This window comes from Scyliorhinus torazame, chromosome 2, assembly GCF_047496885.1.
Source record: "Scyliorhinus torazame isolate Kashiwa2021f chromosome 2, sScyTor2.1, whole genome shotgun sequence".
In the NCBI taxonomy this organism is placed as follows: domain Eukaryota; kingdom Metazoa; phylum Chordata; class Chondrichthyes; order Carcharhiniformes; family Scyliorhinidae; genus Scyliorhinus; species Scyliorhinus torazame.
The window spans coordinates 190,143,342-190,169,196 of NC_092708.1; the positions used below are offsets into that span (position 1 = coordinate 190,143,342).

The 25,855-nt window shown below is 59.1% G+C and overlaps 1 protein-coding gene across 1 annotated transcript in view; it reads right to left on the reverse strand.

The window, feature by feature from the left end:
- LOC140394408 (putative methyltransferase DDB_G0268948) overlaps window positions 1–25,855 on the reverse strand; it is a 187,144-nt gene that overhangs the window by 80,993 nt on the left and 80,296 nt on the right. The window contains exon 2 of the mRNA XM_072481657.1: window positions 6,577–6,737. Coding sequence (XP_072337758.1) covers window positions 6,577–6,737 — 161 coding nt within the window. The remainder of the gene's footprint in view (window positions 1–6,576; window positions 6,738–25,855) is intronic.

A 25,855-nucleotide genomic window follows, 5' to 3' on the forward strand; every position in this document is an offset into this window, starting at 1 on the left:
GTATGAGTCGTGTACACTACCTGGGTAACGGGCGCAGATGTGCAGGATCATCATGCGGTGGTCGCAGACCACCTGTCTGTTCATCGAATAGGTCCCCTTCCTATTGGTGAACACGGCCCTGTTATCTGCAGGTGGACGCACGGCGACGTGCATCCATCGATCGCGCCCTGGACCATGGGGAACCCGGCCACGGCAGAGAAGCCCACGGCCCGGGCATCTTGGCTGGCCCGGTCCACAGGGAAGCGGCTGTAGCGGTGCGCCATGGCATATAGGGCGTCTGTCACTGCCCGGATGCACCGATGTCTGCGATATGCCGGACAGGTCCCCACTCAGTGCCTGGAATGACCCGGTTGCATAAAGGTTCAGGGCAACCGTAACCTTGACGGACACGGGGAGAGGGTGTCCCCCGCCTGTGCCACGCAGTGACAGGTGTGCCAGCAGGTGGCAGATGTGTGCCACGGTTTCCCGCCTCACCCGGAGTCTCCTCCTGCATTCCCGGTCCGTGAGGTCCTGGTATGACTGCCGGGGCCGGTACACATGGGGCGCCCTTGGGTGTCTCCATTGCCGTGGGGCCGCGACGTCCTCCTCCCCCTCCTCGTCCTGTCGGTCAGGTGTCCATCCAGCCTGGGCAGCTGCCGCCTGCCCCTCTGCGGCAGCCTGCGCCGCCTCTCCAGCACGCTCCTCATCCTCCTCCTCCTCCTCATCCAGGGCAACATGGACATTAGCGGCTGCCGCCACGGCAGCCAACATCGCTGGATGATCGGAAAACATGACGGCCTGGTGGTGGTGTGGGGGGGTGGGGGGGGGGGGGGGGGGGGTGGGGGGGGGGAGGGACGACATGTCATCATTGCCCATCTCCCCGCCTTCCCCCCCAGCCAGGTGGCATGGACCGCATGTTGGAGGCTTGGCGCCTGGCCAGGTGGACCAACTCACTTGCCCCCCCATCCTCCTCCCCGGCACGGACCCCAACCTCCTCCCCGGCATGGACCCCCCATCCCCCTCCCCAGCACAGACCCCTCATCCCCTCCCCCGGCACGGACCCCCCCATCCTCCTGCCCGGCACAGACCCCATCCCCCTCCCCGGCACGGACACCCCCATCCTCCACCATGGCACGGACCCCCCATCCCCCTCACCGGCACGGACCCCCCCATCCCCCTCCCCGGCATGGACCCCAACCTCCTCCCCGGCACGGGCCCCCCATCCCCCTCCCCGGCATGGACCCCCCCAATCCTCCTCCCCGGCACGGACCCCAACCTCCTCCCCGGCACGGACCCCCCATCCCCCTTCCCGGCACGGACCCCCCATCCCCCTCCCCCGGCACGGACCCCCCATCCCCCTCCCCGGCATGGACCCTCCCATCCTCCCCCCCCGGCGCGGACCCCCCTCCACACCCCCCGGCATGGACCCTCCCATCCTCCTCCCCGGCACGGACCCCAACCTCCCATCATCCTCCCCGGCACAGACCCCCCATTTCCCTCCCCGGCAAGGAACCCCCATCCCCCTCCCCGGCACGGACCCCAACCTCCTCCCCGGCACGGACCCCCCATCCTCCTCCACGGCACGGACCCCCCATCCCCCTCCCCCGGCACGGACCCCCCACCCCATCCCCCTCCCCGGCACGGACCCAACCTCCCACCCTCCTCCCCGGCGCGAACCCCCCCATCCTCCTCCCCGGCACGGACCCCAACCTCCTCCCCGGCACGGACCCCCCCCCATCCCCCCTCCCCGGCACAGACCCCCCCATCCACCTCCCCGGCACGGACCCCCCCCATCCCCCTCCCCGGCACGGACCCCAACCTACTCCCGGCACGGACCCCAACCTCCTCCCCGGCACGGACCCCCCATCCCCCTCCCCGGCACGGACCCCAACCTCCTCCCCGGCACGGACCCCCCATCCCCCTCCCTGGCACGGACCCCAAACTCCCATCCTCCTCCCCGGCACAGACCCCCCATCCCCCTCCCCGGCACGGACCCCCCCATCCTCCTCCCCGGCACGGACCCCAAACCTCCTCCCCGCATGGACCCCCCATCCCCCTACACGACACGGACCCCCCAGCCCCCTCCCGGCACGGACACCCCCATCCTCCTCCCCGGTACGGACCCCAACCTCCTCCCCGGCACGGACCCCCCATCCCTCTCCCCGGCACGGACCCCCCCATCCTCCTCCCCGGCGCGGACCCCAACCTCCTCCCCGGCACGGACCCTCCATCCTCCTCCCCGGCCCGGACCCCAACCTCCTCCCCGGCACGGACCCCCCATCCCCCTCCCCGGCACGGACCCCCCCATCCTCCTCCCTGGCGCGGACCCCAACCTCCTCCCCGCACGGACCCCCCCCCATCCCCCTCCCCGGCACAGACCCCAACCTCCTCCCCAGCACGGACCCCCCATCTCCCTCCCCGGCACGGACCCCAACCTCCTCCCCGGCACGGACCCCCCATCCCCCTCCCCGGCACGGACCCCTCCATCCTCCTCCCCGGCCCGGACCCCAACCTCCTCCCCGGCACGGACCCCCCATCCCCCTCCCCGGCACGGACCCCCCCCCATCCCCCTCCCCGGCACGGACCCCAACCTCCTCCCCAGCACGGACCCCACATCCCCCTCCCCGGCACGGACCCCAACCTCCTGCCCGGCACGGACCCCCCATCCCCCTCCCCAGCACGGACCCCGCATCCTCCTCCCCGGCACGGACCCCCCTCCCGGCACTCCCCCGGAGCTCAGCCCACTCTAACCACCCCCCCCTCCCCGCCGCACACACACACACACAACCCGAGACACACCTCTCCCCACACATTCAGACTGCGGCCACGCCATCGCCTGCCCAGCGGCCAACCCCCCAGGCCGTCACTCACCTCCACGCTGGTCGGCGTGAGCCTGGAGCACAGGTTCACGCCGATGAAAAGCAGGTTTGATTTACGTCGACGTGAACGGTCATCACGTCGACGGGACTTCGGCCCATCCGGAAGGGAGAATATCGGCAGGCCGAAAATCGGCTGCCTTGCGCAGACCCGTGCCATTCTCCGACGTCTGCGGCGCCATTAACGCCCCGCCGACTTTTCTCCCTTCGGAGACTTCGGCAACCGGCGGGGGCGGGATTCACGGCGGCCAACGGCCATTCTCCGACCCTCTGGGGGGTCGGAGTATGACGCCCCAGATCCCTGGAAGGGTAGGAGGTTTTAGTTCAGATGGACAGCATGGTTGATGCAGGTTGGAAGGACAAAGGGCCTGTCCCTGTGCGGTAATTTTCTTTGTTCTTTACTCACCTCCCCCCCCACCCCCCTCACCCCCAATTGCCCTGTTCCACCCTCCCATTACATCACTCCAGTGTGATGGCCCTGTGTCAGCACTGTCAGGGGTCAATATACAAGGCAGGAGGGTGATGATAACCCACTGTGAGCTGAGCTCTGGTGCTCCCCAATCTATGGCTGACTCTGCCCGTCTGCTGAGTGGGCGGTCACACCCATCAATCGTGAACTTAATTGTCCCTGGTTACCGATGGTCCCCACCCGCCAGTGGCCCTCTCAGTGATCCTCAATCTGCTGCGCCCTCCAGGCTCGATCGTTATGTTGTGGTGTTTCCCCAGGAGGCACATAGGAGGTGGGGGCAGCCTGTTCTTTACCTCGTCCCTTGGCCTTTGACACCCCTGGCAGGCATCCACTGGAGGCTCTGGGGCCGGAGGGCCCCTGCTGACTTAGCAGTGGCACATGCCTTGCCGTGCCACCCTGTTCCGCAAGCTGACCCCGAGACGCACCATTGTTGGGGACGGATGGGGTGGACTCCGGTGAGCTGGTGACTGCAGTCGTCATTGTGTAGGGAGGCTCTAGGTTGGCCTCAGGTGCTCCCTCCTCCCGATCGGTGACCGGAGGGCCCTTGGGGGTCACCCCGGAACGGAGGGACAGCTGGATTGAGCTTCAGATGCCCCTCCACCATCTGGTTCTGCCAGCCCTCGTGTCTCCTCAATGTCTGCACCACAGTGTCGATGCCCTCAGAGGTGTTCCTCTGTGACCAGGCCATGCTCCGCAGTGCCTCGCCATTGTCCACCTGGGCCAGGAACACGTCCCCCAGTGGCTCGGATATGATGCTGAGGTGCTCAGCCATAGCTGTCACTGACTGAGCAATGCCTTGGATACCACCACTCATTGTGCTGACATCGTGCTCCAGGTTGTCCAGCCCGGCCACCACCCGAGCAGTATTGCCAGCGCAATCTCCTGTGCCCATAGTCTTTGAGACTCTCTAATCGGCTATGGACCTGCTAGAGTGTCGCTAATATCTCCCCCTGCATCACACAGCACACCCCATTGACTGGATCAGCTCCGGGTAACTCGGTTTCACAGGCTCAGTATCTGGCTGGGACCCAGCTGGGTTCTGGGTTCCAGCAGCCCTCCGACTGCTGTCTCGCCTGCGGGTTCCTGCCTCCACCTGATGTGCATCAGCAACTGTGAGGTGCTCACCAAATTGTGCCCCTGAAGCTTGCCCCTACTTTCGCCCACCAAGCGTGTGTCTCTGCGCTGGTGGAGGGTGGGTATACAGGTGTGACTTGATGATGGTGACATCCTCGGAGGCAAGGGGGTGACCGCCCCGGATGGGCCGGCACTGCTGGGTTGTGATCCTGTGGAGAATGGACATGTGATCAGTGAGAGGGAAGAATCATCACCCTGGAATGAACGACTGGCGTGTGACAGGTCATTTTGGTGAGGGCCGGTGGAGATTCTGAGTGAGCGCCGGTTGGTACTGTTCTCCACAAACCAGGAGCAGGCGTACTGGCACTTGTGGAGGGTCTCCCTGGGTGGGTGGGCTCTGGGCAGGGTGATACCCTGGCACCCTGATGCCATCCAGGCACTGCCAGGGCGCACAGCTGGCAGTGCCCAAGTGGCAGTTTGCCCACAACGTGGATTGGGCCCGGGTGTGCCCTTATTAGCTGGGATGTGGGGGGCTCGATGACCCCCTTATAGGTGAGTTGGGGCATTGGGGGTTTCTGGGGCCCGCGTTGGGGAGTCTCGAGCAAAGGTCTTCAGTGCAGGAAATGGGTCTCAGTGCGGCCCCAATGGGGTGCTCCCTGCTGAGCCCCAAAATGAAACAGATATTAGATAGCAGAGTCTTTCTCGATGCTGCAATTGCCGGATAACACCCGCTAAACGCACATGGCATGGGACTGTTTAGTTTCTGTTAAATCGCGCCCAATGTTTCTCTCTCCACAGATGCTGCCGGCCCTGTTGAGTTTTTCCAGCATTTTAATAATAATAATCTTTATTGTCACAAGTAGGCTTACATTAACACTGCAATGAAGTTACTGTGAAAAATCCCCAGTCGCCACATTCTGGCGCCTGGTCGGGTACACAGAGGGAGAATTCAGAATCCTCAGCTGGTACGGGAATTGAACCCGCGCTGCTGGCCTTGTTCTGCATCACAAACCAGCTGTCTAGCCTACTGAGCTAAACCAGCTGTGTTTTTATTTGAGATTTCCAGCATCCGCAGTATTTGTTTAGCACAGTGGGCTAAATCACTGGCTTTGAAAGCAGACCAAGGCAGGCCAGCAGCACGGTTCAATTCCCGTACCAGCCTCCCCGAACAGGCGCCGGAATGTGGCGACTAGGGGCTTTTCACAATAACTTCATTGAAGAATACTTGTGACAATAAGCGATTTTCATTTCATTTTTCATTTTCATACTTTAGACATGTGCAGAGCTTACGGGGAATCGACTGGAGGTTTATAAAACGACGAAGCGAATAGATTGTGTGTGAGTGGGAAGCGTGTTCAAATTTAATAGATTGGGAGGAGCAGGGACAGCGGGGGAATCACAATTCAATGTTCATAAAGACAGATCTCAGTTTGATATCAGGAGGTGGTTCCTCCCCTAGAGAACAATGAACCCCAGGAACAGGCTGTCATCTTAGTGGGAGTACATTGATTCACTGGAATCCTTCAGGCAGGAGCTAGTCCTGGATCAGTCTGGATGGAGATACCGGGTAACATTAATCAAGTCCAGAGTGATCTACTGAAGTTGCTTTCATTGTCTACGTGGGCCTGAGGGAGATTTCTCAGTTTCCATGTTGATTGATCTGGATTCTCACCTCTCCCAGGGGATCACCTCGTTTTGGAAGGGGTGTATATATTGCGATGGACAAGGCATCACTGTTGTGCACGACAGATAGATGGACCCAGTGTGTCTTTTCCTGACCATCAGTGTTCACATTCAAATTGTGGCCATACCAATAAATTCTACAGGATTAACATTGAATCTATAATCAGATCACCTCAATATAAAGCACAGGGCGTGAATGTTGACAATGGCATCACTTTGACTGGATATTTTGAGTCAATGACCCATAATCACATCCAAATCCTTTTTCAACATTCCTAATGAAACCTCCTTGTATCTGCATCCCAGATCCATATTTCCTGTTGTCACTCAGGTAGTTTTATTAAATCCCATCGAGAATTCCGATCAGCATGAACTTTATTGGTCTCGATCAGTCTGAATGTGATCAATCTTACTGAACTAAATTGGATCATTTTCAACAAGGCTGTCTCTTCAGTTTTTGTAGTCGCTGCAAAGCCCCGAGATCGCTATGGTTACCTGTAAGAGACGTTATCAGGCCCATCCACCTTCTTGGCTTCTTCAATCTGAGCTTCACTCACATCAATTCCGACCACTTTTTCAAAGTAAGGAGCCAATCCCCTGGTGCTCTGACCCGAACCACATCCAATATCCACTGCGAGGGTGAACGGCTTCCCCTTCTGAGAATAGAATCACACCTTGAGTCAAACACACCAGGGGACGGACACACAGGGGACGGACACACAGGGGACGGACACACAGGGGACGGACACACAGGGAATGGGCACACAGGGGACGGGCACACAGGGGACGGGCACACAGGAGACGGACACACAGGGGACGGACACACAGGGGACGGACACACAGGGGACGGACACACAGGGGACGGGCACACAGGGGACGGGCACAAAGGGGACCATGACCCGGGAGACCGCGGACTTCGGGTCAGATGAAGACATTGACGTTGCGGCACTGCTATCTCCTGCACCGTCCAGCACCTCAGAGACTATCACCTCTGTTGGGCAAATTAACGAGGAGGCTTCTGGGACAATCACTGGTGGGCACCACACAGTCAGTCCAGTCCAGGAGGTGGAGGTAGGAGCAGCCGAGGGCCCGGTCACTCGGAGGGCAGCTCGGACCCAGCAACCAGCTGCCATCCAGATGGGTCTTGGGTTCCTGGTACATCGATTCCCCCCTTGTCCCTGGTGCACCTGGTGGGCAGCGGGCAGAACAGGGCGCACCACGCCACCCGGGATGTCCAAGGAGCAGCCGGCCCCATCCAGGCCCGGCCGCCCCAGGAGACAAGCACCAACGGGGACCCTAGTCGCAGGGCAGGATGCTCAGCAGACCACGTCCACTCCTGCTGTACCGTCTGGGGAACCACCTGGACATAGTCTGAGGGCTCGGAAGGCCGAAACGTTAGACACAAGTTAACTTGGCACGGGTGCAGAGCACAGTTTAGTTATAGGGGCGAGGGCACAGACTGTATATACCTCTTCACATTAAACACCTATTATCACCGTTCAAACCTGCCTCTGTGCTCTGTCTGATTGGTGTGGGGGTGGGGCGATCAGTAATGGCCACTGGGGGTGAGGGGGGATGGTGGACGAGAGAGGCCCAATGGGTGGAACGTTCAGCCCCCCCCACCTCCCCTTCCCTAACCGTCCCCATCACTCCGTCCCCAGCTATTCGACAGGACCGTGTGATGGACTGTCCAGCCCGCATGCAGTGCTCACCCTGGTGGGAGGTGCTAAAGTGGGCATGAGTCGGATATTGTCTAAAGATGTGGAGCATGGAGCTCATCGCAGAGTCATCATCCTCCATCCCATGGACCAGACCCGGTGCCCCCAGTTCATTGTGCCGTAGGTATATATAATGGAGGGGGTGTGCATGCCGGTGGTTCGGTGGTGTGGGAGGGGAGGGTGTCAGGTGGTGTGGGAGGTGAGGGTGTCAGGTGGTGTGGGAGGGGAGGGTGTCAGGTGGTGCGGGAGGTGAGAGTGTCAGGTGGTGTGGAAGGTGAGGGTGTCAGGTGGTGCGGGAGGTGAGGGTGTCAGGTGGTGTGGGAGGGGAGGGTGTCAGGTGGTGTGGGAGGTGAGGGTGTCAGGTGGTGTGGGAGGGGAGGGTGTCAGGTGGTGTGGGAGGTGAGGGTGTCAGGTGGTGTGGGAGGTGAGGGTGTCAGGTGGTGTGGGAGGTGAGGGTGTCAGGTGGTGTGGGAGGGGAGGGTGTCAGGTGGTGTGGGAGGGGAGGGTGTCAGGTGGTGTGGGAGGGGAGGGTGTCAGGTGGTGTGGGAGGTGAGGGTGTCAGGTGGTGTGGGAGGTGAGGGTGTCAGGTGGTGTGGGAGGGGAGGGTGTCAGGTGGTGTGGGAGGGGAGGGTGTCAGGTGGTGTGGGAGGTGAGGGTGTCAGGTGGTGTGGGAGGGGAGGGTGTCAGGTGGTGTGGGAGGGGAGGGTGTCCGGTGGTGTGGGAGGTGAGGGTGTCAGGTGGTGTGGGAGGGGAGGGTGTCAGGTGGTGTGGGAGGTGAGGGTGTCAGGTGGTGTGGGAGGGGAGGGTGTCAGGTGGTGTGGGAGGGGAGGGTGTCAGGTGGTGTGGGAGGTGAGTGTGTCAGGTGGTGTGGGAGGGGAGGGTGTCAGGTGGTGTGGGAGGGGAGGGTGTCAGGTGGTGTGGGAGGTGAGGGTGTCAGGTGGTGTGGGAGGTGGGGGTGTCAGGTGGTGTGGGAGGGGAGGGTGTCAGGTGGTGTGGGAGGTGAGGGTGTCAGGTGGTGTGGGAGGGGAGGGTGTCAGGTGGTGTGGGAGGGGAGGGTGTCCGGTGGTGTGGGAGGTGAGGGTGTCAGGTGGTGTGGGAGGGGAGGGTGTCAGGTGGTGTGGGAGGTGAGGGTGTCAGGTGGTGTGGGAGGGGAGGGTGTCAGGTGGTGTGGGAGGGGAGGGTGTCAGGTGGTGTGGGAGGTGAGTGTGTCAGGTGGTGTGGGAGGGGAGGGTGTCAGGTGGTGTGGGAGGGGAGGGTGTCAGGTGGTGTGGGAGGTGAGGGTGTCAGGTGGTGTGGGAGGGGAGGGTGTCAGGTGGTGTGGGAGGTGAAGGTGTCAGGTGGTGTGGGAGGTGAGGGTGTCAGGTGGTGTGGGAGGTGAAGGTGTCAGGTGGTGTGGGAGGGGAGGGTGTCAGGTGGTGTGGGAGGGGAGGGTGTCAGGTGGTGTGGGAGGTGAGGGTGTCAGGTGGTGTGGGAGGTGAAGGTGTCAGGTGGTGTGGGAGGGGAGGGTGTCAGGTGGTGTGGGAGGTGAGGGTGTCAGGTGGTGTGGGAGGTGAGGGTGTCAGGTGGTGTGGGAGGTGAGGGTGTCAGGTGGTGTGGGAGGTGAGGATGTCAGGTGGTGTGGGAGGTGAGGGTGTCAGGTGGTGTGGGGGGGAGGGTGTCAGGTGGTGTGGGAGGGGAGGGTGTCAGGTGGTGTGGGAGGTGAAGGTGTCAGGTGGTGTGGGAGGGGAGGGTGTCAGGTGGTGTGGGAGGGGAGGGTGTCAGGTGGTGTGGGAGGTGAGGATGTCAGGTGGTGTGGGAGGTGAGGGTGTCAGGTGGTGTGGGAGGGGAGGGTGTCAGGTGGTGTGGGGGGGAGGGTGTCAGGTGGTGTGGGAGGGGAGGCTGTCAGGTGGTGTGGGAGGTGAAGGTGTCAGGTGGTGTGGGAGGGGAGGGTGTCAGGTGGTGTGGGAGGTGAGGGTGTCAGGTGGTGTGGGAGGTGAGGGTGTCAGGTGGTGTGGGAGGTGAGGGTGTCAGGTGGTGTGGGATGGGAGGGTGTCAGGTGGTGTGGGAGGGGAGGGTGTCAGGTGGTGTGGGAGGGGAGGGTGTCAGGTGGTGTGGGAGGTGAGGGTGTCAGGTGGTGTGGGAGGTGAGGGTGTCAGGTGGTGTGGGAGGTGAGGATGTCAGGTGGTGTGGGAGGGGAGGGTGTCAGGTGGTGTGGGAGGTGAGGGTGTCAGGTGGTGTGGGAGGTGAGGATGTCAGGTGGTGTGGGAGGTGAGGATGTCAGGTGGTGTGGGAGGTGAGGGTGTTCGGTGGTGTGGGAGGTGAGGGTGTCAGGTCGTGTGGGAGGGGAGGGTGTCAGGTGGTGTGGGAGGGGAGGGTGTCAGGTGGTGTGGGAGGTGAGGGTGTCAGGTGGTGTGGGAGGTGAGGGTGTCAGGTGGTGTGGGAGGGGAGGGTGTCAGGTGGTGTGGGTGGGGAGGGTGTCAGGTGGTGTGGGAGGTGAGGGTATCAGGTGGTGTGGGAGGGGAGGGTGTCAGGTGGTGTGGGAGGTGAGGGTGTCAGGTGGTGTGGGAGGTGAGGGTGTCAGGTGGTGTGGGAGGGGAGGGTGTCAGGTGGTGTGGGAGGGGAGGGTGTCAGGTGGTGTGGGAGGTGAGGGTGTCAGGTGGTGTGGGAGGTGAGGGTGTCAGGTGGTGTGGGAGGGGAGGGCGTCAGGAGGTGAGGGTGTCAGGTGGTGTGGGATGTGAGAGTGTCAGGTGGTGTGGGAGGGGAGGGTGTCAGGTGGTGTGGGAGGTGAGGGTGTCAGGTGGTGTGGGAGGGGAGGGTGTCAGGTGGTGTGGGAGGTGAAGGTGTCAGGTGGTGTGGGAGGGGTGTCAGGTGGTGTGGGAGGTGAGGATGTCAGGTGGTGTGGGAGGTGAAGGTGTCAGGTGGTGTGGGAGGTGAGGGTGTCAGGTGGTGTGGGAGGGGAGGGTGTCAGGTGGTGTGGGAGGTGAGGGTTTCAGGTGGTGTGGGAGGTGAGGGTGTCAGGTGGTGTGGGAGGTGAGGGTGTCAGGTAGTGTGGGAGATGAGGGTGTCAGGAGGTGAGGGTGTCAGGTGGTGTGGGAGGTGAGGGTGTCAGGTGGTGTGGGAGGTGAGGATGTCAGGTGGTGTGGGAGGTGAGGGTGTCAGGTGGTGTGGGAGGTGAGGGTGTCAGGTGGTGTGGGAGGGGAGGGTGTCAGGTGGTGTGGGAGGTGAGGGTGTCAGGTGGTGTGGGAGGTGAGGGTGTCAGGTGGTGTGGGAGATGAGGGTGTCAGGAGGTGAGGGTGTCAGGTGGTGTGGGAGGTGAGGGTGTCAGGTGGTGTGGGAGGTGAGGGTGTCAGGTGGTGTGGGAGGTGAGGGTGTCAGGTGGTGTGGGAGGTGAGGGTGTCAGGTGGTGTGGGAGGGGAGGGTGTCAGGTGGTGTGGGAGGGGAGGGTGTCAGGTGGTGTGGGAGGGGAGGGTGTCAGGTGGTGTGGGAGGTGAGGGTGTCAGGTGGTGTGGGAGGGGAGGGTGTCAGGTGGTGTGGGAGGGGAGGGTGTCAGGTGGTGTGGGAGGGGAGGGTGTCAGGTGGTGTGGGAGGTGAGGGTGTCAGGTGGTGTGGGAGGTGAGGGTGTCAGGTGGTGTGGGAGGGGAGGGTGTCAGGTGGTGTGGGAGGGGAGGGTGTCAGGTGGTGTGGGAGGTGAGGGTGTCAGGTGGTGTGGGAGGGGAGGGTGTCAGGTGGTGTGGGAGGTGAGGGTGTCAGGTGGTGTGGGAGGGGAGGGCGTCAGGTGGTGTGGGAGGTGAAGGTGTCAGGTGGTGTGGGAGGGGTGTCAGGTGGTGTGGGAGGTGAGGATGTCAGGTGGTGTGGGAGGTGAAGGTGTCAGGTGGTGTGGGAGGTGAGGGTGTCAGGTGGTGTGGGAGGGGAGGGTGTCAGGTGGTGTGGGAGGTGAGGGTTTCAGGTGGTGTGGGAGGTGAGGGTGTCAGGTGGTGTGGGAGGTGAGGGTGTCAGGTGGTGTGGGAGATGAGGGTGTCAGGAGGTGAGGGTGTCAGGTGGTGTGGGAGGTGAGGGTGTCAGGTGGTGTGGGAGGTGAGGATGTCAGGTGGTGTGGGAGGTGAGGGTGTCAGGTGGTGTGGGAGGTGAGGGTGTCAGGTGGTGTGGGAGGGGAGGGTGTCAGGTGGTGTGGGAGGTGAGGGTGTCAGGTGGTGTGGGAGGTGAGGGTGTCAGGTGGTGTGGGAGATGAGGGTGTCAGGAGGTGAGGGTGTCAGGTGGTGTGGGAGGTGAGGGTGTCAGGTGGTGTGGGAGGTGAGGGTGTCAGGTGGTGTGGGAGGTGAGGGTGTCAGGTGGTGTGGGAGATGAGGGTGTCAGGAGGTGAGGGTGTCAGGTGGTGTGGGAGGTGAGGGTGTCAGGTGGTGTGGGAGGTGAGGGTGTCAGGTGGTGTGGGAGGTGAGGGTGTCAGGTGGTGTGGGAGGTGAGGGTGTCAGGTGGTGTGGGAGGGGAGGGTGTCAGGTGGTGTGGGAGGGGAGGGTGTCAGGTGGTGTGGGAGGGGAGGGTGTCAGGTGGTGTGGGAGGTGAGGGTGTCAGGTGGTGTGGGAGGGGAGGGTGTCAGGTGGTGTGGGAGGGGAGGGTGTCAGGTGGTGTGGGAGGGGAGGGTGTCAGGTGGTGTGGGAGGTGAGGGTGTCAGGTGGTGTGGGAGGTGAGGGTGTCAGGTGGTGTGGGAGGGGAGGGTGTCAGGTGGTGTGGGAGGGGAGGGTGTCAGGTGGTGTGGGAGGGGAGGGTGTCAGGTGGTGTGGGAGGTGAGGGTGTCAGGTGGTGTGGGAGGGGAGGGTGTCAAGTGGTGTGGGAGGTGAAGGTGTCAGGTGGTGTGGGAGGGGTGTCAGGTGGTGTGGGAGGTGAGGATGTCAGGTGGTGTGGGAGGTGAAGGTGTCAGGTGGTGTGGGAGGTGAGGGTGTCAGGTGGTGTGGGAGGGGAGGGTGTCAGGTGGTGTGGGAGGTGAGGGTTTCAGGTGGTGTGGGAGGTGAGGGTGTCAGGTGGTGTGGGAGGTGAGGGTGTCAGGTGGTGTGGGAGATGAGGGTGTCAGGAGGTGAGGGTGTCAGGTGGTGTGGGAGGTGAGGGTGTCAGGTGGTGTGGGAGGTGAGGATGTCAGGTGGTGTGGGAGGTGAGGGTGTCAGGTGGTGTGGGAGGTGAGGGTGTCAGGTGGTGTGGGAGGGGAGGGTGTCAGGTGGTGTGGGAGGTGAGGGTGTCAGGTGGTGTGGGAGGTGAGGGTGTCAGGTGGTGTGGGAGATGAGGGTGTCAGGAGGTGAGGGTGTCAGGTGGTGTGGGAGGTGAGGGTGTCAGGTGGTGTGGGAGGTGAGGGTGTCAGGTGGTGTGGGAGGTGAGGGTGTCAGGTGGTGTGGGAGGTGAGGGTGTCAGGTGGTGTGGGAGGGGAGGGTGTCAGGTGGTGTGGGAGGGGAGGGTGTCAGGTGGTGTGGGAGGGGAGGGTGTCAGGTGGTGTGGGAGGGGAGGGTGTCAGGTGGTGTGGGAGGGGAGGGTGTCAGGTGGTGTGGGAGGGGAGGGTGTCAGGTGGTGTGGGAGGTGAGGGTGTCAGGTGGTGTGGGAGGTGAGGGTGTCAGGTGGTGTGGGAGGGGAGGGTGTCAGGTGGTGTGGGAGGGGCGGGTGTCAGGTGGTGTGGGAGGGGAGGGTGTCAGGTGGTGTGGGAGGGGAGGGTGTCAGGTGGTGTGGGAGGGGAGGGTGTCAGGTGGTGTGGGAGGTGAGGGTGTCAGGTGGTGTGGGAGGGGAGGGTGTCAGGTGGTGTGGGAGGTGAGGGTGTCAGGTGGTGTGGGAGGGGAGGGTGTCAGGTGGTGTGGGAGGGGAGGGTGTCAGGTGGTGTGGGAGGGGAGGGTGTCAGGTGGTGTGGGAGGTGAGTGTGTCAGGTGGTGTGGGAGGGGAGGGTGTCAGGTGGTGTGGGAGGGGAGGGTGTCAGGTGGTGTGGGAGGAGAGGGTGTAAGGTGGTGTGGGAGGGGAGGGTGTCAGGTGGTGTGGGAGGTGAAGGTGTCAGGTGGTGTGGGAGGTGAGGGTGTCAGGTGGTGTGGGAGGTGAAGGTGTCAGGTGGTGTGGGAGGTGAGGGTGTCAGGTGGTGTGGGAGGTGAGGGTGTCAGGTGGTGTGGGAGGTGAAGGTGTCAGGTGGTGTGGGAGGGGAGGGTGTCAGGTGGTGTGGGAGGGGAGGGTGTCAGGTGGTGTGGGAGGTGAGGGTGTCAGGTGGTGTGGGAGGTGAAGGTGTCAGGTGGTGTGGGAGGGGAGGGTGTCAGGTGGTGTGGGAGGTGAGGGTGTCAGGTGGTGTGGGGGGGAGGGTGTCAGGTGGTGTGGGAGGGGAGGGTGTCAGGTGGTGTGGGAGGTGAAGGTGTCAGGTGGTGTGGGAGGGGAGGGTGTCAGGTGGTGTGGGAGGTGAGGGTGTCAGGTGGTGTGGGAGGTGAGGGTGTCAGGTGGTGTGGGAGGTGAGGGTGTCAGGTGGTGTGGGAGGGGAGGGTGTCAGGTGGTGTGGGGGGGAGGGTGTCAGGTGGTGTGGGAGGGGAGGGTGTCAGGTGGTGTGGGAGGTGAAGTTGTCAGGTGGTGTGGGAGGGGAGGGTGTCAGGTGGTGTGGGAGGTGAGGGTGTCAGGTGGTGTGGGAGGTGAGGGTGTCAGGTGGTGTGGGAGGTGAGGGTGTCAGGTGGTGTGGGAGGGGAGGGTGTCAGGTGGTGTGGGAGGGGAGGGTGTCAGGTGGTGTGGGAGGGGAGGGTGTCAGGTGGTGTGGGAGGTGAGGATGTCAGGTGGTGTGGGAGGTGAGGATGTCAGGTGGTGTGGGAGGTGAGGGTGTCCGGTGGTGTGGGAGGTGAGGGTGTCAGGTGGTGTGGGAGGGGAGGGTGTCAGGTGGTGTGGGAGGGGAGGGTGTCAGGTGGTGTGGGAGGTGAGGGTGTCAGGTGGTGTGGGAGGGGAGGGTGTCAGGTGGTGTGGGAGGGGAGGGTGTCAGGTGGTGTGGGTGGGGAGGGTGTCAGGTGGTGTGGGAGGTGAGGGTGTCAGGTGGTGTGGGAGGTGAGGGTGTCAGGTGGTGTGGGTGGGGAGGGTGTCAGGTGGTGTGGGTGGGGAGGGTGTCAGGTGGTGTGGGAGGTGAGGGTGTCAGGTGGTGTGGGAGGGGAGGGTGTCAGGTGGTGTGGGAGGTGAGGGTGTCAGGTGGTGTGGGAGGTGAGGGTGTCAGGTGGTGTGGGAGGGGAGGGTGTCAGGTGGTGTGGGAGGGGAGGGTGTCAGGTGGTGTGGGAGGTGAGGGTGTCAGATGGTGTGGGAGGTGAGGGTGTCAGGTGGTGTGGGAGGGGAGGGCGTCAGGTGGTGTGGGAGGTGAGGGTGTCAGGTGGTGTGGGAGGTGAAGGTGTCAGGTGGTGTGGGAGGGGAGGGTGTCAGGTGGTGTGGGAGGTGAGGGTGTCAGGTGGTGTGGGAGGGGAGGGTGTCAGGTGGTGTGGGAGGTGAGGGTGTCAGGTGGTGTGGGAGGTGAAGGTGTCAGGTGGTGTGGGAGGGGAGGGTGTCAGGTGGTGTGGGAGGTGAGGGTGTCAGGTGGTGTGGGAGGTGAGGGTGTCAGGTGGTGTGGGAGGGGAGGGTGTCAGGTGGTGTGGGAGGTGAGGGTGTCAGGTGGTGTGGGAGGTGAAGGTGTCAGGTGGTGTGGGAGGGGAGGGTGTCAGGTGGTGTGGGAGGTGAGGGTGTCAGGTGGTGTGGGAGGGGAGGGTGTCAGGTGGTGTGGGAGGTGAGGGTGTCAGGTGGTGTGGGAGGTGAAGGTGTCAGGTGGTGTGGGAGGGGAGGGTGTCAGGTGGTGTGGGAGGTGAGCGTGTCAGGTGGTGTGGGAGGTGAGGGTGTCAGGAGGTGAGGGTGTCAGGTGGTGTGGGATGTGAGAGTGTCAGGTGGTGTGGGAGGGGAGGGTGTCAGGTGGTGTGGGAGGTGAGGGTGTCAGGTGGTGTGGGAGGGGAGGGTGTCAGGTGGTGTGGGAGGTGAAGGTGTCAGGTGGTGTGGGAGGGGTGTCAGGTGGTGTGGGAGGTGAGGATGTCAGGTGGTGTGGGAGGTGAAGGTGTCAGGTGGTGTGGGAGGTGAGGGTGTCAGGTGGTGTGGGAGGGGAGGGTGTCAGGTGGTGTGGGAGGTGAGGGTGTCAGGTGGTGTGGGAGGTGAGGGTGTCAGGTGGTGTGGGAGGTGAGGGTGTCAGGTGGTGTGGGAGATGAGGGTGTCAGGAGGTGAGGGTGTCAGGTGGTGTGGGAGGTGAGGGTGTCAGGTGGTGTGGGAGGTGAGGATGTCAGGTGGTGTGGGAGGTGAGGGTGTCAGGTGGTGTGGGAGGTGAGGTTGTCAGGTGGTGTGGGAGGGGAGGGTGTCAGGTGGTGTGGGAGGTGAGGGTGTCAGGTGGTGTGGGAGGTGAGGGTGTCAGGTGGTGTGGGAGATGAGGGTGTCAGGAGGTGAGGGTGTCAGGTGGTGTGGGAGGTGAGGGTGTCAGGTGGTGTGGGAGGTGAGGATGTCAGGTGGTGTGGGAGGTGAGGGTGTCAGGTGGTGTGGGAGGTGAGGGTGTCAGGTGGTGTGGGAGGTGAGGGTGTCAGGTGGTGTGGGAGGTGAGGGTGTCAGGTGGTGTGGGAGGTGAGGGTGTCAGGTGGTGTGGGAGATGAGGGTGTCAGGAGGTGAGGGTGTGTGGTATTGTGGTGTCTGTGCCCCTAGTTGGTGAAACGTGCGATGACTAAAGCGTCCCCTGCTCGCTGGCCCTGGCGATAGCGTAGTGCAGCTTCCCGAGCCTGGCCAGCCCCCATGTCTCGCCCATTGTCCCCCTCCCCCTCATGCTCCTCGCCCGACGAGGCATGCCCTTACTCCGCCTCCTCCTCCAGCACATCGCCCCTCTGCTCTGCTATGTTGTGCAGGACGCAGCAGACCACCATGATGCGGGCAACCCTCCTGGCCTTGCACTGGAGGGCACCTCCAGAGCTGTCCTGGCACCTGAAGCGCATCTTCAGGACCCCGAAGCACCGCTCCACCACACCCCTGGTCGCACAATGGGCATCATTGCAGCGGTGCTCTGCGTCACTCTGTGGCCTCTATTTAAGCGTTGTCAGCCACGACCGCAACGGGTAACCCCTGTCGCCCAGCAACCAGCCCCCAGCCGGGGGGGGTGGGGGGGGGGGGTGGCGGGGGGGGTTCCTCGAACATGCCGGGGATCACAGATTGGGCCAACACGAACGAGCCATGCACACTGCTCGGGTACTGGGCGCAGATGTGCAGGATCATCATCTGGTGGTCACAGACCACTTGACTGTTCATGGAGTGGTACTGTTTATAGTGGTGAACATTCTCCAGCCCCTGAACCCGGTATGTTATCCACTGGTGGCCGTGGGGCAACGAGCACCCGTTCGATTACTATCTGTACCCACGGCATCACGACGACGGCAGCGAAGCCCACTGCCCGGGCATCCTGGTGGGCGCGGTCCACAGGGAACTGGATGTAGCAGTCTGCCAGGGCGTACAAGGTATCCGTCATGGCACAGATGCACCTGTGCGCCGATGCCTGTGAGATGCCGGACAGGTCCCCAGTCGGCGACTGGAAAGACCCCATGGCATAGACGTTCAGGGCGACCGTCACCTTGACGGCCACCAGGTGCGGGTGTCCTCCCCCACTCCCCTGCGGTGCCGGGTGTGCCATTATGTGGCAGATGTGTCCGACAGTCTCCCGGCTCATCCGCAGTCTCCCCCTGCATGCCCGGTCAGGGGGTTCCCCAGAGGACATGCGGCGCCGGTACACGCAGGGCCTCATCCGGCGACTCCTTGGCGGTGGCACCACCTCCTCCTCCTCCTTCCCGTCTTATTCCTCCTCCTCTTCCTCCTCAAGCCCCGTTCCTCCTCCTCTTCCTCGGCCTGTCGGGTGGGTGGCCCTCCAGCCTGAACAGCTTCCACCCACCCCTCTGCAACCCGCTCCTCTGCTGCAGCCTCTGCCTCCTCTCCGCGCCGCCACCGCTGACGCTGCCACAGGGCTGCATGCAGGGCAGCGGCCCTGCCACGGCGACCAACATCGCTGGGTGGTGACCAAAGATGATACTCTGCAGGGGGTGAGGGGAGAACATGTTACCATGGCGCATACACCCGTGCACAACCAGGTACCATGGGCTACATGGTCGCCCCGGTTGGCACCGTACGACCCAGCGCCGCATGCCCCCCCACCCCTGCCCCGTAGGTGCCCCCGCTCCTGGCGCCCGTCCCTGTTGCTAGGGCCACTGTTTCATGGCACTGCCCTTGTTGGGGACTGGCGTCGCTCTGGCCCTGGGTGGTCCCTGGGTGGGTGTCGCCAGTTGAGTGGGGTTGCCGGGGAGGGGGGGCGGCACCCACCCATACGGCCATTAACCCTTCGTTCACCCAGCGTCCGGGGTGGGTGGCCAACAGGATGGCTGCGTAATGGCGCTCGGTGCGTGAGCCCCACCCTGCCATGTCGGGGGCTTCCCGACTCTCGGCCTGACACCCCCCCTTCCCCTCCCCTCCTCCAACCCTGGCAGGCCCCCCCCGCAGAAAGCACAGCCTCTGTGTCGGTTACGGGAGCCCACAGCCCCCTCCCACGCCAACTCCTACCTTCTCTCGAGGCCGCCTCAGCCAACACGCCGGAATCACGATTCTGAAAAGGTGGTTAGGACCACGCCGTCAGGAAATCAGCCCAACCGGGCCACAGAATCGCTGGGGCCCCAGAGAATTGGTCGTCGGGGTGGATATTGCGATTCTGCAGGCCGCGCGGTGGGCGCCGCCATTCTGTCAGGTTCAGGGGTCCGGAGAATCCGGATTCAGCGCGAAACCGGCATCAAACCCGCATTCGGCGTCGGGGCCGATCCTCCGGCCGATCGCGTTTCGCGATTTTGCCGCGATGTCTCGGAGAATCCGGCACAAAGTCGACGGCCAGAACAGGTCGTGTCGGCAGAAGCTGAGAATCATGGGGTGCCAGAGGGAACGGAGAGGAGAAAAGGGCTCTTTGAAGTGCATCCCAGTATAGGCCAGAGATGTACCGTCAGAAATTCTATCCCCTCAGGAAATGTCCTGAGCAGACATAACATTTGAAAGGCTTGAGCAGCGCGCTTTCTACCAGTGGGCTAAGGGAACTTAGTGGGGTGGGGGATATTAAAGCAAAGGCAATCCATGAAACCCCTTGTGAAATAATTCTCCTCATGGCGTTAGCCTTTCCCAATAATAACGCACAGAGAGTAATGGGGCAGGCAGTAACACTGGCTGATGATCATGAGCTGATCCACAAACATTCATCCCAAAGGAAACCCTTCCCTCCTCTTCCCCAACCACCTGAATCATAGAATCATAGAATTTACAGTGAAGAAGGCCATTCGGCCCATCAAGTCTGCACCGGTTCTTGGAAAGAGCACCCAACTTAAGCCCATGCCTCCACCCTATCCCCGTACCTCAGTAACCCCACCTAACGTTTTGGAGACTAAGGGGCAATTTAGTCTGGCCAATCCACTAACCTGCACATCTTTGGACTGTGGGAGGAAACTCCACACAGACACCCGAGGCTGGAATTGAATCCCGGTCCCTGGTGCTGTGAGGCAGCAGTGCTAACCACTGTGCCATCGCTCCCCTGAAAGGGATAGAAAGTGGAGGAGTGATAGGAAACCGAGCACCCACGGGGAGAGAAAGGACGTCTGGAACTGCAGGGGCCCTCCTCAGGCCTGAAAGGATGGTCCTGAGGAGAACGGCCAGGCCGGGAGGCCTGTGCCGAAAGGCAGCTGACTGCTGGAGTTTATGGGAAAGATCCATCGGATTTCTTGGGCCAAGTAAACCCTGTGCAGAAAGTGGGAGTCAGTCAGAGACCATAGCAGATCAGGCTATAGTTTGGACGGTGGTACCACATCCCAGTTGATGAGTGTGGGGGTGTTTAAGAGGGCTTCAAGGATTCTGAAGCTGGAATGTAACCTTTCCTCAGGACTGGTAACCATGGGATTTGTCCCCAGTTTGCCCATGGATGGGATTGACCTGCTCCTCAGCAGTTGTGGGATCAGGGAAGGGTTACTTATGATTAAAGAGGCTGGGAATTGTGGTGATATGCCTGTGGGCAATATCATAGATGGGTGGTGTGCGACCTCCAACCATCAGGTGGTGGTGCAGACACACCATGCCGTCCCAAGATCGTGGACATGTGACCAGCGACTCCCATATAAGGGGAGACACATCCAGCCATCACAAGATGGCAGTTAGACATACAGGTGAACGGTCGGTGCTAGGTGTAGTTCCAGAGGAGTATAGAGACTCCATGATAATGTGCTCTGAAACAGATTACAATCTTACCATGCAAGTGTCAATGAAGATCCTGGTTTGGACAAGTCAAGGTGTTTGGTGGATTCCTTTGCAAGGGAGAAGACCAAATATAACATGGTACCATGAGTGCTGAAGATTTAAAGATAGCGATGGCAGTGACAATGGTAGCCAAAAGTTAAAGAAGAAAGATTGTCAAGGCAGACCTGAAGGTCGAACAACTGCCCAGGAGGTTCCAAAGAAAAGATCTTTTTCCCTTTCTGTAAAAACAGTGATTTTATCTTTTAATTTGAAAATAAAACTAACTTAAATTGATAACCTGAAGGTTATTAGAAAGTTTACTTTACTCTACTTAGAAAAGCCGGACCCGTGAGTGAAGCTACTGAGTGGTAAGTAGACAGAATCTTCTATTAAGATATGGGTTATACCGGGGGATAACTTGAAACACTAGTTTGAACCAAATAGCACCCACTTAAGTCTGCATAGGAGTCAGGGAAAGAGAATCCCTGTTCACCATTTAGGACTAACCCACTCGTTTTGGTATAGGGGGAAATTCTAAGAATAATGGTCAGATCTCTGCTCACTATTCAGAACTAACCGATCCTTTTTGGTATTGGGGGGGGGAATTCTAAGAATAATGGTGAGATCCCTCTTCATCATTTAGTAAAATTTGACCCTTTTCCAGTATGAGGGAAAATTCTAAGAATAGTGGTGGAGTTTTAACTTCAATACCCAAAACCTGCCGAATCATTTGACAGTTTTGCCATTGACTTGAGGCTTAAGGCCCAGTTATGCAACTTCAGCAACCGGAAATCTTCATTGATCCACGACCAAATGGTCTTTGGTGAAGCTAATGATGAGCTTCGGGAAAGATTATTGCGGGAAGAAGGTTTGGTGCTGGCAGTGAAGATGTGACAGGTGAGCAAGATAGCTGCAGGGAATAGGCGCACTCTGCCTGAACAATTTTGGCGCCAACTCGGAAGAAGAAGCCAACTCGGAATAAGAAGCCAGCGCCATTAGTGCTGTGACGCATGTCGTGAAGGAACATGGTCTCAGTGCGGGCGACCATTTTAAGCATCCGACAGGAGCTGCCACCGCCATCTTGTGCCAAATGTGTGGCACTCGACATGCCCCACGGCAATGTCTGGCCTTTTGAACATTTGTTCCAGGTGCGGCCGAGTTGGACATTTTGCAAAACAATGTTTTGCGCATTCTCCAATGGGCCATGCACGAGCGGCGCATGCAGTTGATGAAATAAATACCGAAGAACAGTTTTCCATCAATCTCATCGTGGCAAGGAACCAGTAGTGTCCGAAGAAGAATGATGAAAACAAAATCTTAGGAATACTGAAGCTCGTGAGAACTTTCCGAAGTCCTTTACATCTAAATTGAAATCAATAGTGATATTGAACAATTCTTAAATATGTTGTGACTTTGACCCTAAACGGCAGCCGACCTCGTGAGTCAGTCTGCTTTGCAAAAGCTGAAAATGCAGCAGAAATTCGCTGATCGGCCAGGGTTGCTCAGAGAATCTAGTCGAGCGACTGTGTGCCCAAGAAAATGGCTTGTCAGCTGAACGCTTGGATCCCAGCAAGACATTATAGTGGGGCCAAACAAAGCAAATACATGAGCAAGAGCAGCATAGGGCGTTGTGAATAGGTCAGTCCGAGGGAGAGTCGTTGAGGAGTCTAGTAGCTGTGGGGAAGAAGCTGTTCCTCTGTCTGGATTCGTGGGTCTTCAGACTTCTGTATCTTCTGCCTGATGGAAGAATCTGGAAGAAGGCAATGCCTGGGTGGGAGGGGTCTCTGATAATGTTGTGCTTTCCTGAGGCAGCGGGAGGTGTATACAGAATCAATGTGGGGGTGGCAAGCTTGTGTGATGCTATGAACAACAAACAAAGAACAAAGAAATGTACAGCACAGGAACAGGCCCTTCGGCCCTCCAAGCCCGTGCCGACCATGCTGCCCGACTAAACTACAATCTTCTACACTTCCTGGGTCCGTATCCCTCTATTCCCATCCTATTCATGTATTTGTCAAGATGCCCCTTAAATGTCACTATCGTCCCTGCTTCCACCACCTCCTCCGGTAGCGAGTTCCAGGCACCCACTACCCTCTGCGTATAAAACTTGCCTCGTACATCTACTCTAAATCTTGCCCCTCTCACCTTAAACCTATGCCCCCTAGTAATTGACCCCTCTACCCTGGAGAAAAGCCTCTGACTATCCACTCTGTCTATGCCCCTCATAATTTTGTAGACCTCTATCAGGTCTCCCCTCAACCTCCTTCGTTCCAGTGAGAACAAACCGAGTTTATTCAACCGCTCCTCATAGCTAATGCCCTCCATACCAGGCAGCATTCTGGTAAATCTCTTCTGCACCCTCTCTAAAGCCTCCACATCCTTCTGGTAGTGTGGCGACCAGAATTGAACACTATACTCCAAGTGTGGCCTAACTAAGGTTCTATACAGCTGCAACATGACTTGCCAATTCTTATACTCAATGCCCCGGCCAATGAAGGCAAGCATGCCGTATGCCTTCTTGACTACCTTCTCCACCTGTGTTGCCCCTTCAATGACCTGTGGACCTGTACTCCTAGATCGCTTTGACTTTCAATACTCTTGAGGGTTCTACCATTCACTGTATATTCCCTACCTGCATTAGACCTTCCAAAATGCATTACCTCACATTTGTCCGGATTAAACTCCATCTGCCACCTCTCCGCCCAAGTATCCAAACAATCTAAATCCTGCTGTATCCTCTGACAGTCCTCATCGCTATCCGCAATTCCACCAACCTTTGTGTCGTCTGCAAACTTACTCATCAGACCAGTTACATTTTCTTCCAAATCATTTATATATACTACAAAGAGCAAAGGTCCCAGCGCTGATCCCTGTGGAACACCACTGGTCACAGCCCTCCAATTAGAAAAGCATCCTTCCATTGCTACTCTCTGCCTTCTATGACCTAGCCAGTTCTGTATCCACCTTGCCAGCTCACCCCTGATCCCGTGTGACTTCACCTTTTGTACTAGTCTACCATGAGGGACCTTGTCAAAGGCCTTACTGAAGTCCATATAGACAACATCCACTGCCCTACCTGCATCAATCATCTTAGTGACCTCCTCAAAAAACTCTGTGAGGAGCGGTTGAATCAACTCGGTTTGTTCTCACTGGAACGAAGGAGGTTGAGGGGCGACCTGATTATGAGGGGCATAGACAGAGTGGATAGTCAGAGGCTTTTCCCCGGGGTAGAGGGGTCAATTACTAGGGGGCATAGGTTTAAGGTGAGAGGGGCAAGGTTTAGAGTAGATGTACGAGGCAAGTTTTTTACGCAGAGGGTAGTGGGTGCCTGGAACTCGCTACCGGAGGAGGTGGTGGAAGCAGGGACGATAGTGACATTTAAGGGGCATCTTGACAAATACATGAATAGGATGGGAATAGAGGGATACGGACCCAGGAAGTGTAGAAGATTGTAGTTTAGTCGGGCAGCATGGTCAGCACGGGCTTGGAGGGCCGAAGGGCCTGTTCCTGTGCTGTACATTTCTTTGTTCTTTGTTCTTTGTTCTTTGTTAGGCCTATAGAGTTGAAGGAGATCCAGGAAGAATCAGTAGCCAAGCTGTACGGCTATAACACTGACATCTACCCGACAATGGTGAAACTTGCTCAGGTATGTTCTGTACACAAGAAACAGGACAAATGCAACCCAACCAATTACTGCCCTATCAGTCTATTCTCCATCATCAGCAAAGTAATGGAAGGAGTCATCAACAGCGCTATCAAACAGCACCTACTCAGCAATAACCTGCTCAGGGACGCTCAGTTTGGGTTCTGCCAGGGTCACTCAGCCCCTGACCTCATTACAGCCTTGGTTCAAACACGGACAAAAGAGCTGAATGCTAGAGGTGAGGTGAAGGTGACAGCCCTTGACATCAAGGCAGCACGTGACCGAGTGTGGCATCAAGGAGCCCGAGCTAAACTGGAGTCAATGGGAATCAAGGGGAAAACTGTCTGCTGGTTGGAGTCATACCTGGCACAAAGGAAGATGGTTGTGGTGGTTGGAGGTCAATCATCTCAGCTCCAGGATGTCACTGGAGGAGTTCCTCAGGGTAGTGTCCTAGACCCAACCATCTTCAGCATGAGGTCAGATGTGGGGATGTTTGTGAATGACTGCACCATGTTCAGCACCATTCGCCACTTCTCAGATAATGAAGCAGTCCATGTCCAGCAAGACCTGAACAATATCCAGGCTTGGGATGACAAGTTGCAAGTTGCATTTGTGCCAGGAAATGACTACTTCCTACAAGAGAGGATCTAACCATCGCCCTTTGACATTCAATGGCATTACTATCGCTGAATCACCCACACTCCACGTCCTGGGGGTTACCATTGATCAGGAACTGAACTGGACTAGCTACATCAATACTGTGGCTGCAAGGGCAGGTCAAAGGCTAGGAATCCTACGGCAAATTACTTACCTCCTGACCTCCCAAAGCCTGTCCACCATCGACAAGACACAAGTCGGGAGTGCAATGGAATACTCTCCACTTGCCTGGATGAGTGCAGCTCCACAACACTCAAGAAGCTCAACACCATCCAGGACAAAGTAGCCCGCTTGATTGCTCCCCCTTCCACAAACATTCAAACCCTCCATTACCGACGAACAGTGGCAGCCGTATGTACTATCTACAAGATGCACTGCAGTAACTCACCAATGTTTCTGAGACAACACCCTCCAAACCCACGACCACGACCACTAGAAGGACAAGGGCAGAGGATACCTGGGAACCCACCACCTGGAGGAACGGTAACACAGTGGTTCGCACTGTCGCTTCACAGCTCCAGGTTCGATTCCCGGCATGGGTCACTGTCTGTGTGGAGTCTGCACGTTCTCCCCGTGTCTGCGTGGGTTTCCTCCCCGTGCTCCGGTTTCCTCCCACAAGTCCCGAAAGACGTGCTGTTAGGTAATTTGGACATTCTGAATTCTCCCTCTGGATAACCGAACAGGTGCTGGAATGTGGCGACTAGGGGCTTTTCACAGTAACTTCTTTGCAGTGTTAATGTAAGCCACCTTGTGACAATAAAGATTATTTTAACAATTATTGAAGTCACTCACCACCCTAACTTGGAAATATATCATTGTCGCTGGGGCAATATCCTGGAACTCTCCCTAACAGCACATTGGGACTGCAGAGGTTCAGGAAGGCAACTCACCACCACCTTCTGAAGGGCAACTAGGGATGGGCAATAAATGCTGGCCTAACCAGCGACGCCCACATCCCCTAAATTAATTCTAAAAAAATTAAAAATTTAAAGAAATTAAAACAACAAAGAATGACCCGGAAATTAAGTCAGCAGCTTCTTTCTAATACAACAGGGACCAGGGAAGTCCCAAAGCAGGAAAGTGATAGTGAGGGAGATGCCACTCCCAGCGAGTAAAGTGATAGTGAGGGAGATGCCACTCCCAGCAGGTAAAGTGAGAGTGAGGGAGATGTCACTCCCAGGAGGTAAAGTGAGAGTGAGGGAGATGTCACTCCCAGCAGGTAAAGTGAGAGTCAGGGAGATGCCACTCCCAGCAGGTAAAGTGTGAGTGAGGGAGATGCCAATCCCAGCAGGTAAAGTGAGAGTGAGGGAGATGCCACTCCCAGCAGGTAAAGTGATAGTGAGGGAGATGCCACTCCCAGCAGGTAAAGTGAGAGTGAGGGAGATGTCACTCCCAGCTGGTAAAGTGAGAGTGAGGGAGGTGCCACTCCCAGCAGGTAAAGTGAGAGTGAGGGAGATGCCACTCCCAGCAGGTAAAGTGAGAGTGAGGGAGATGCCACTCACAGGAG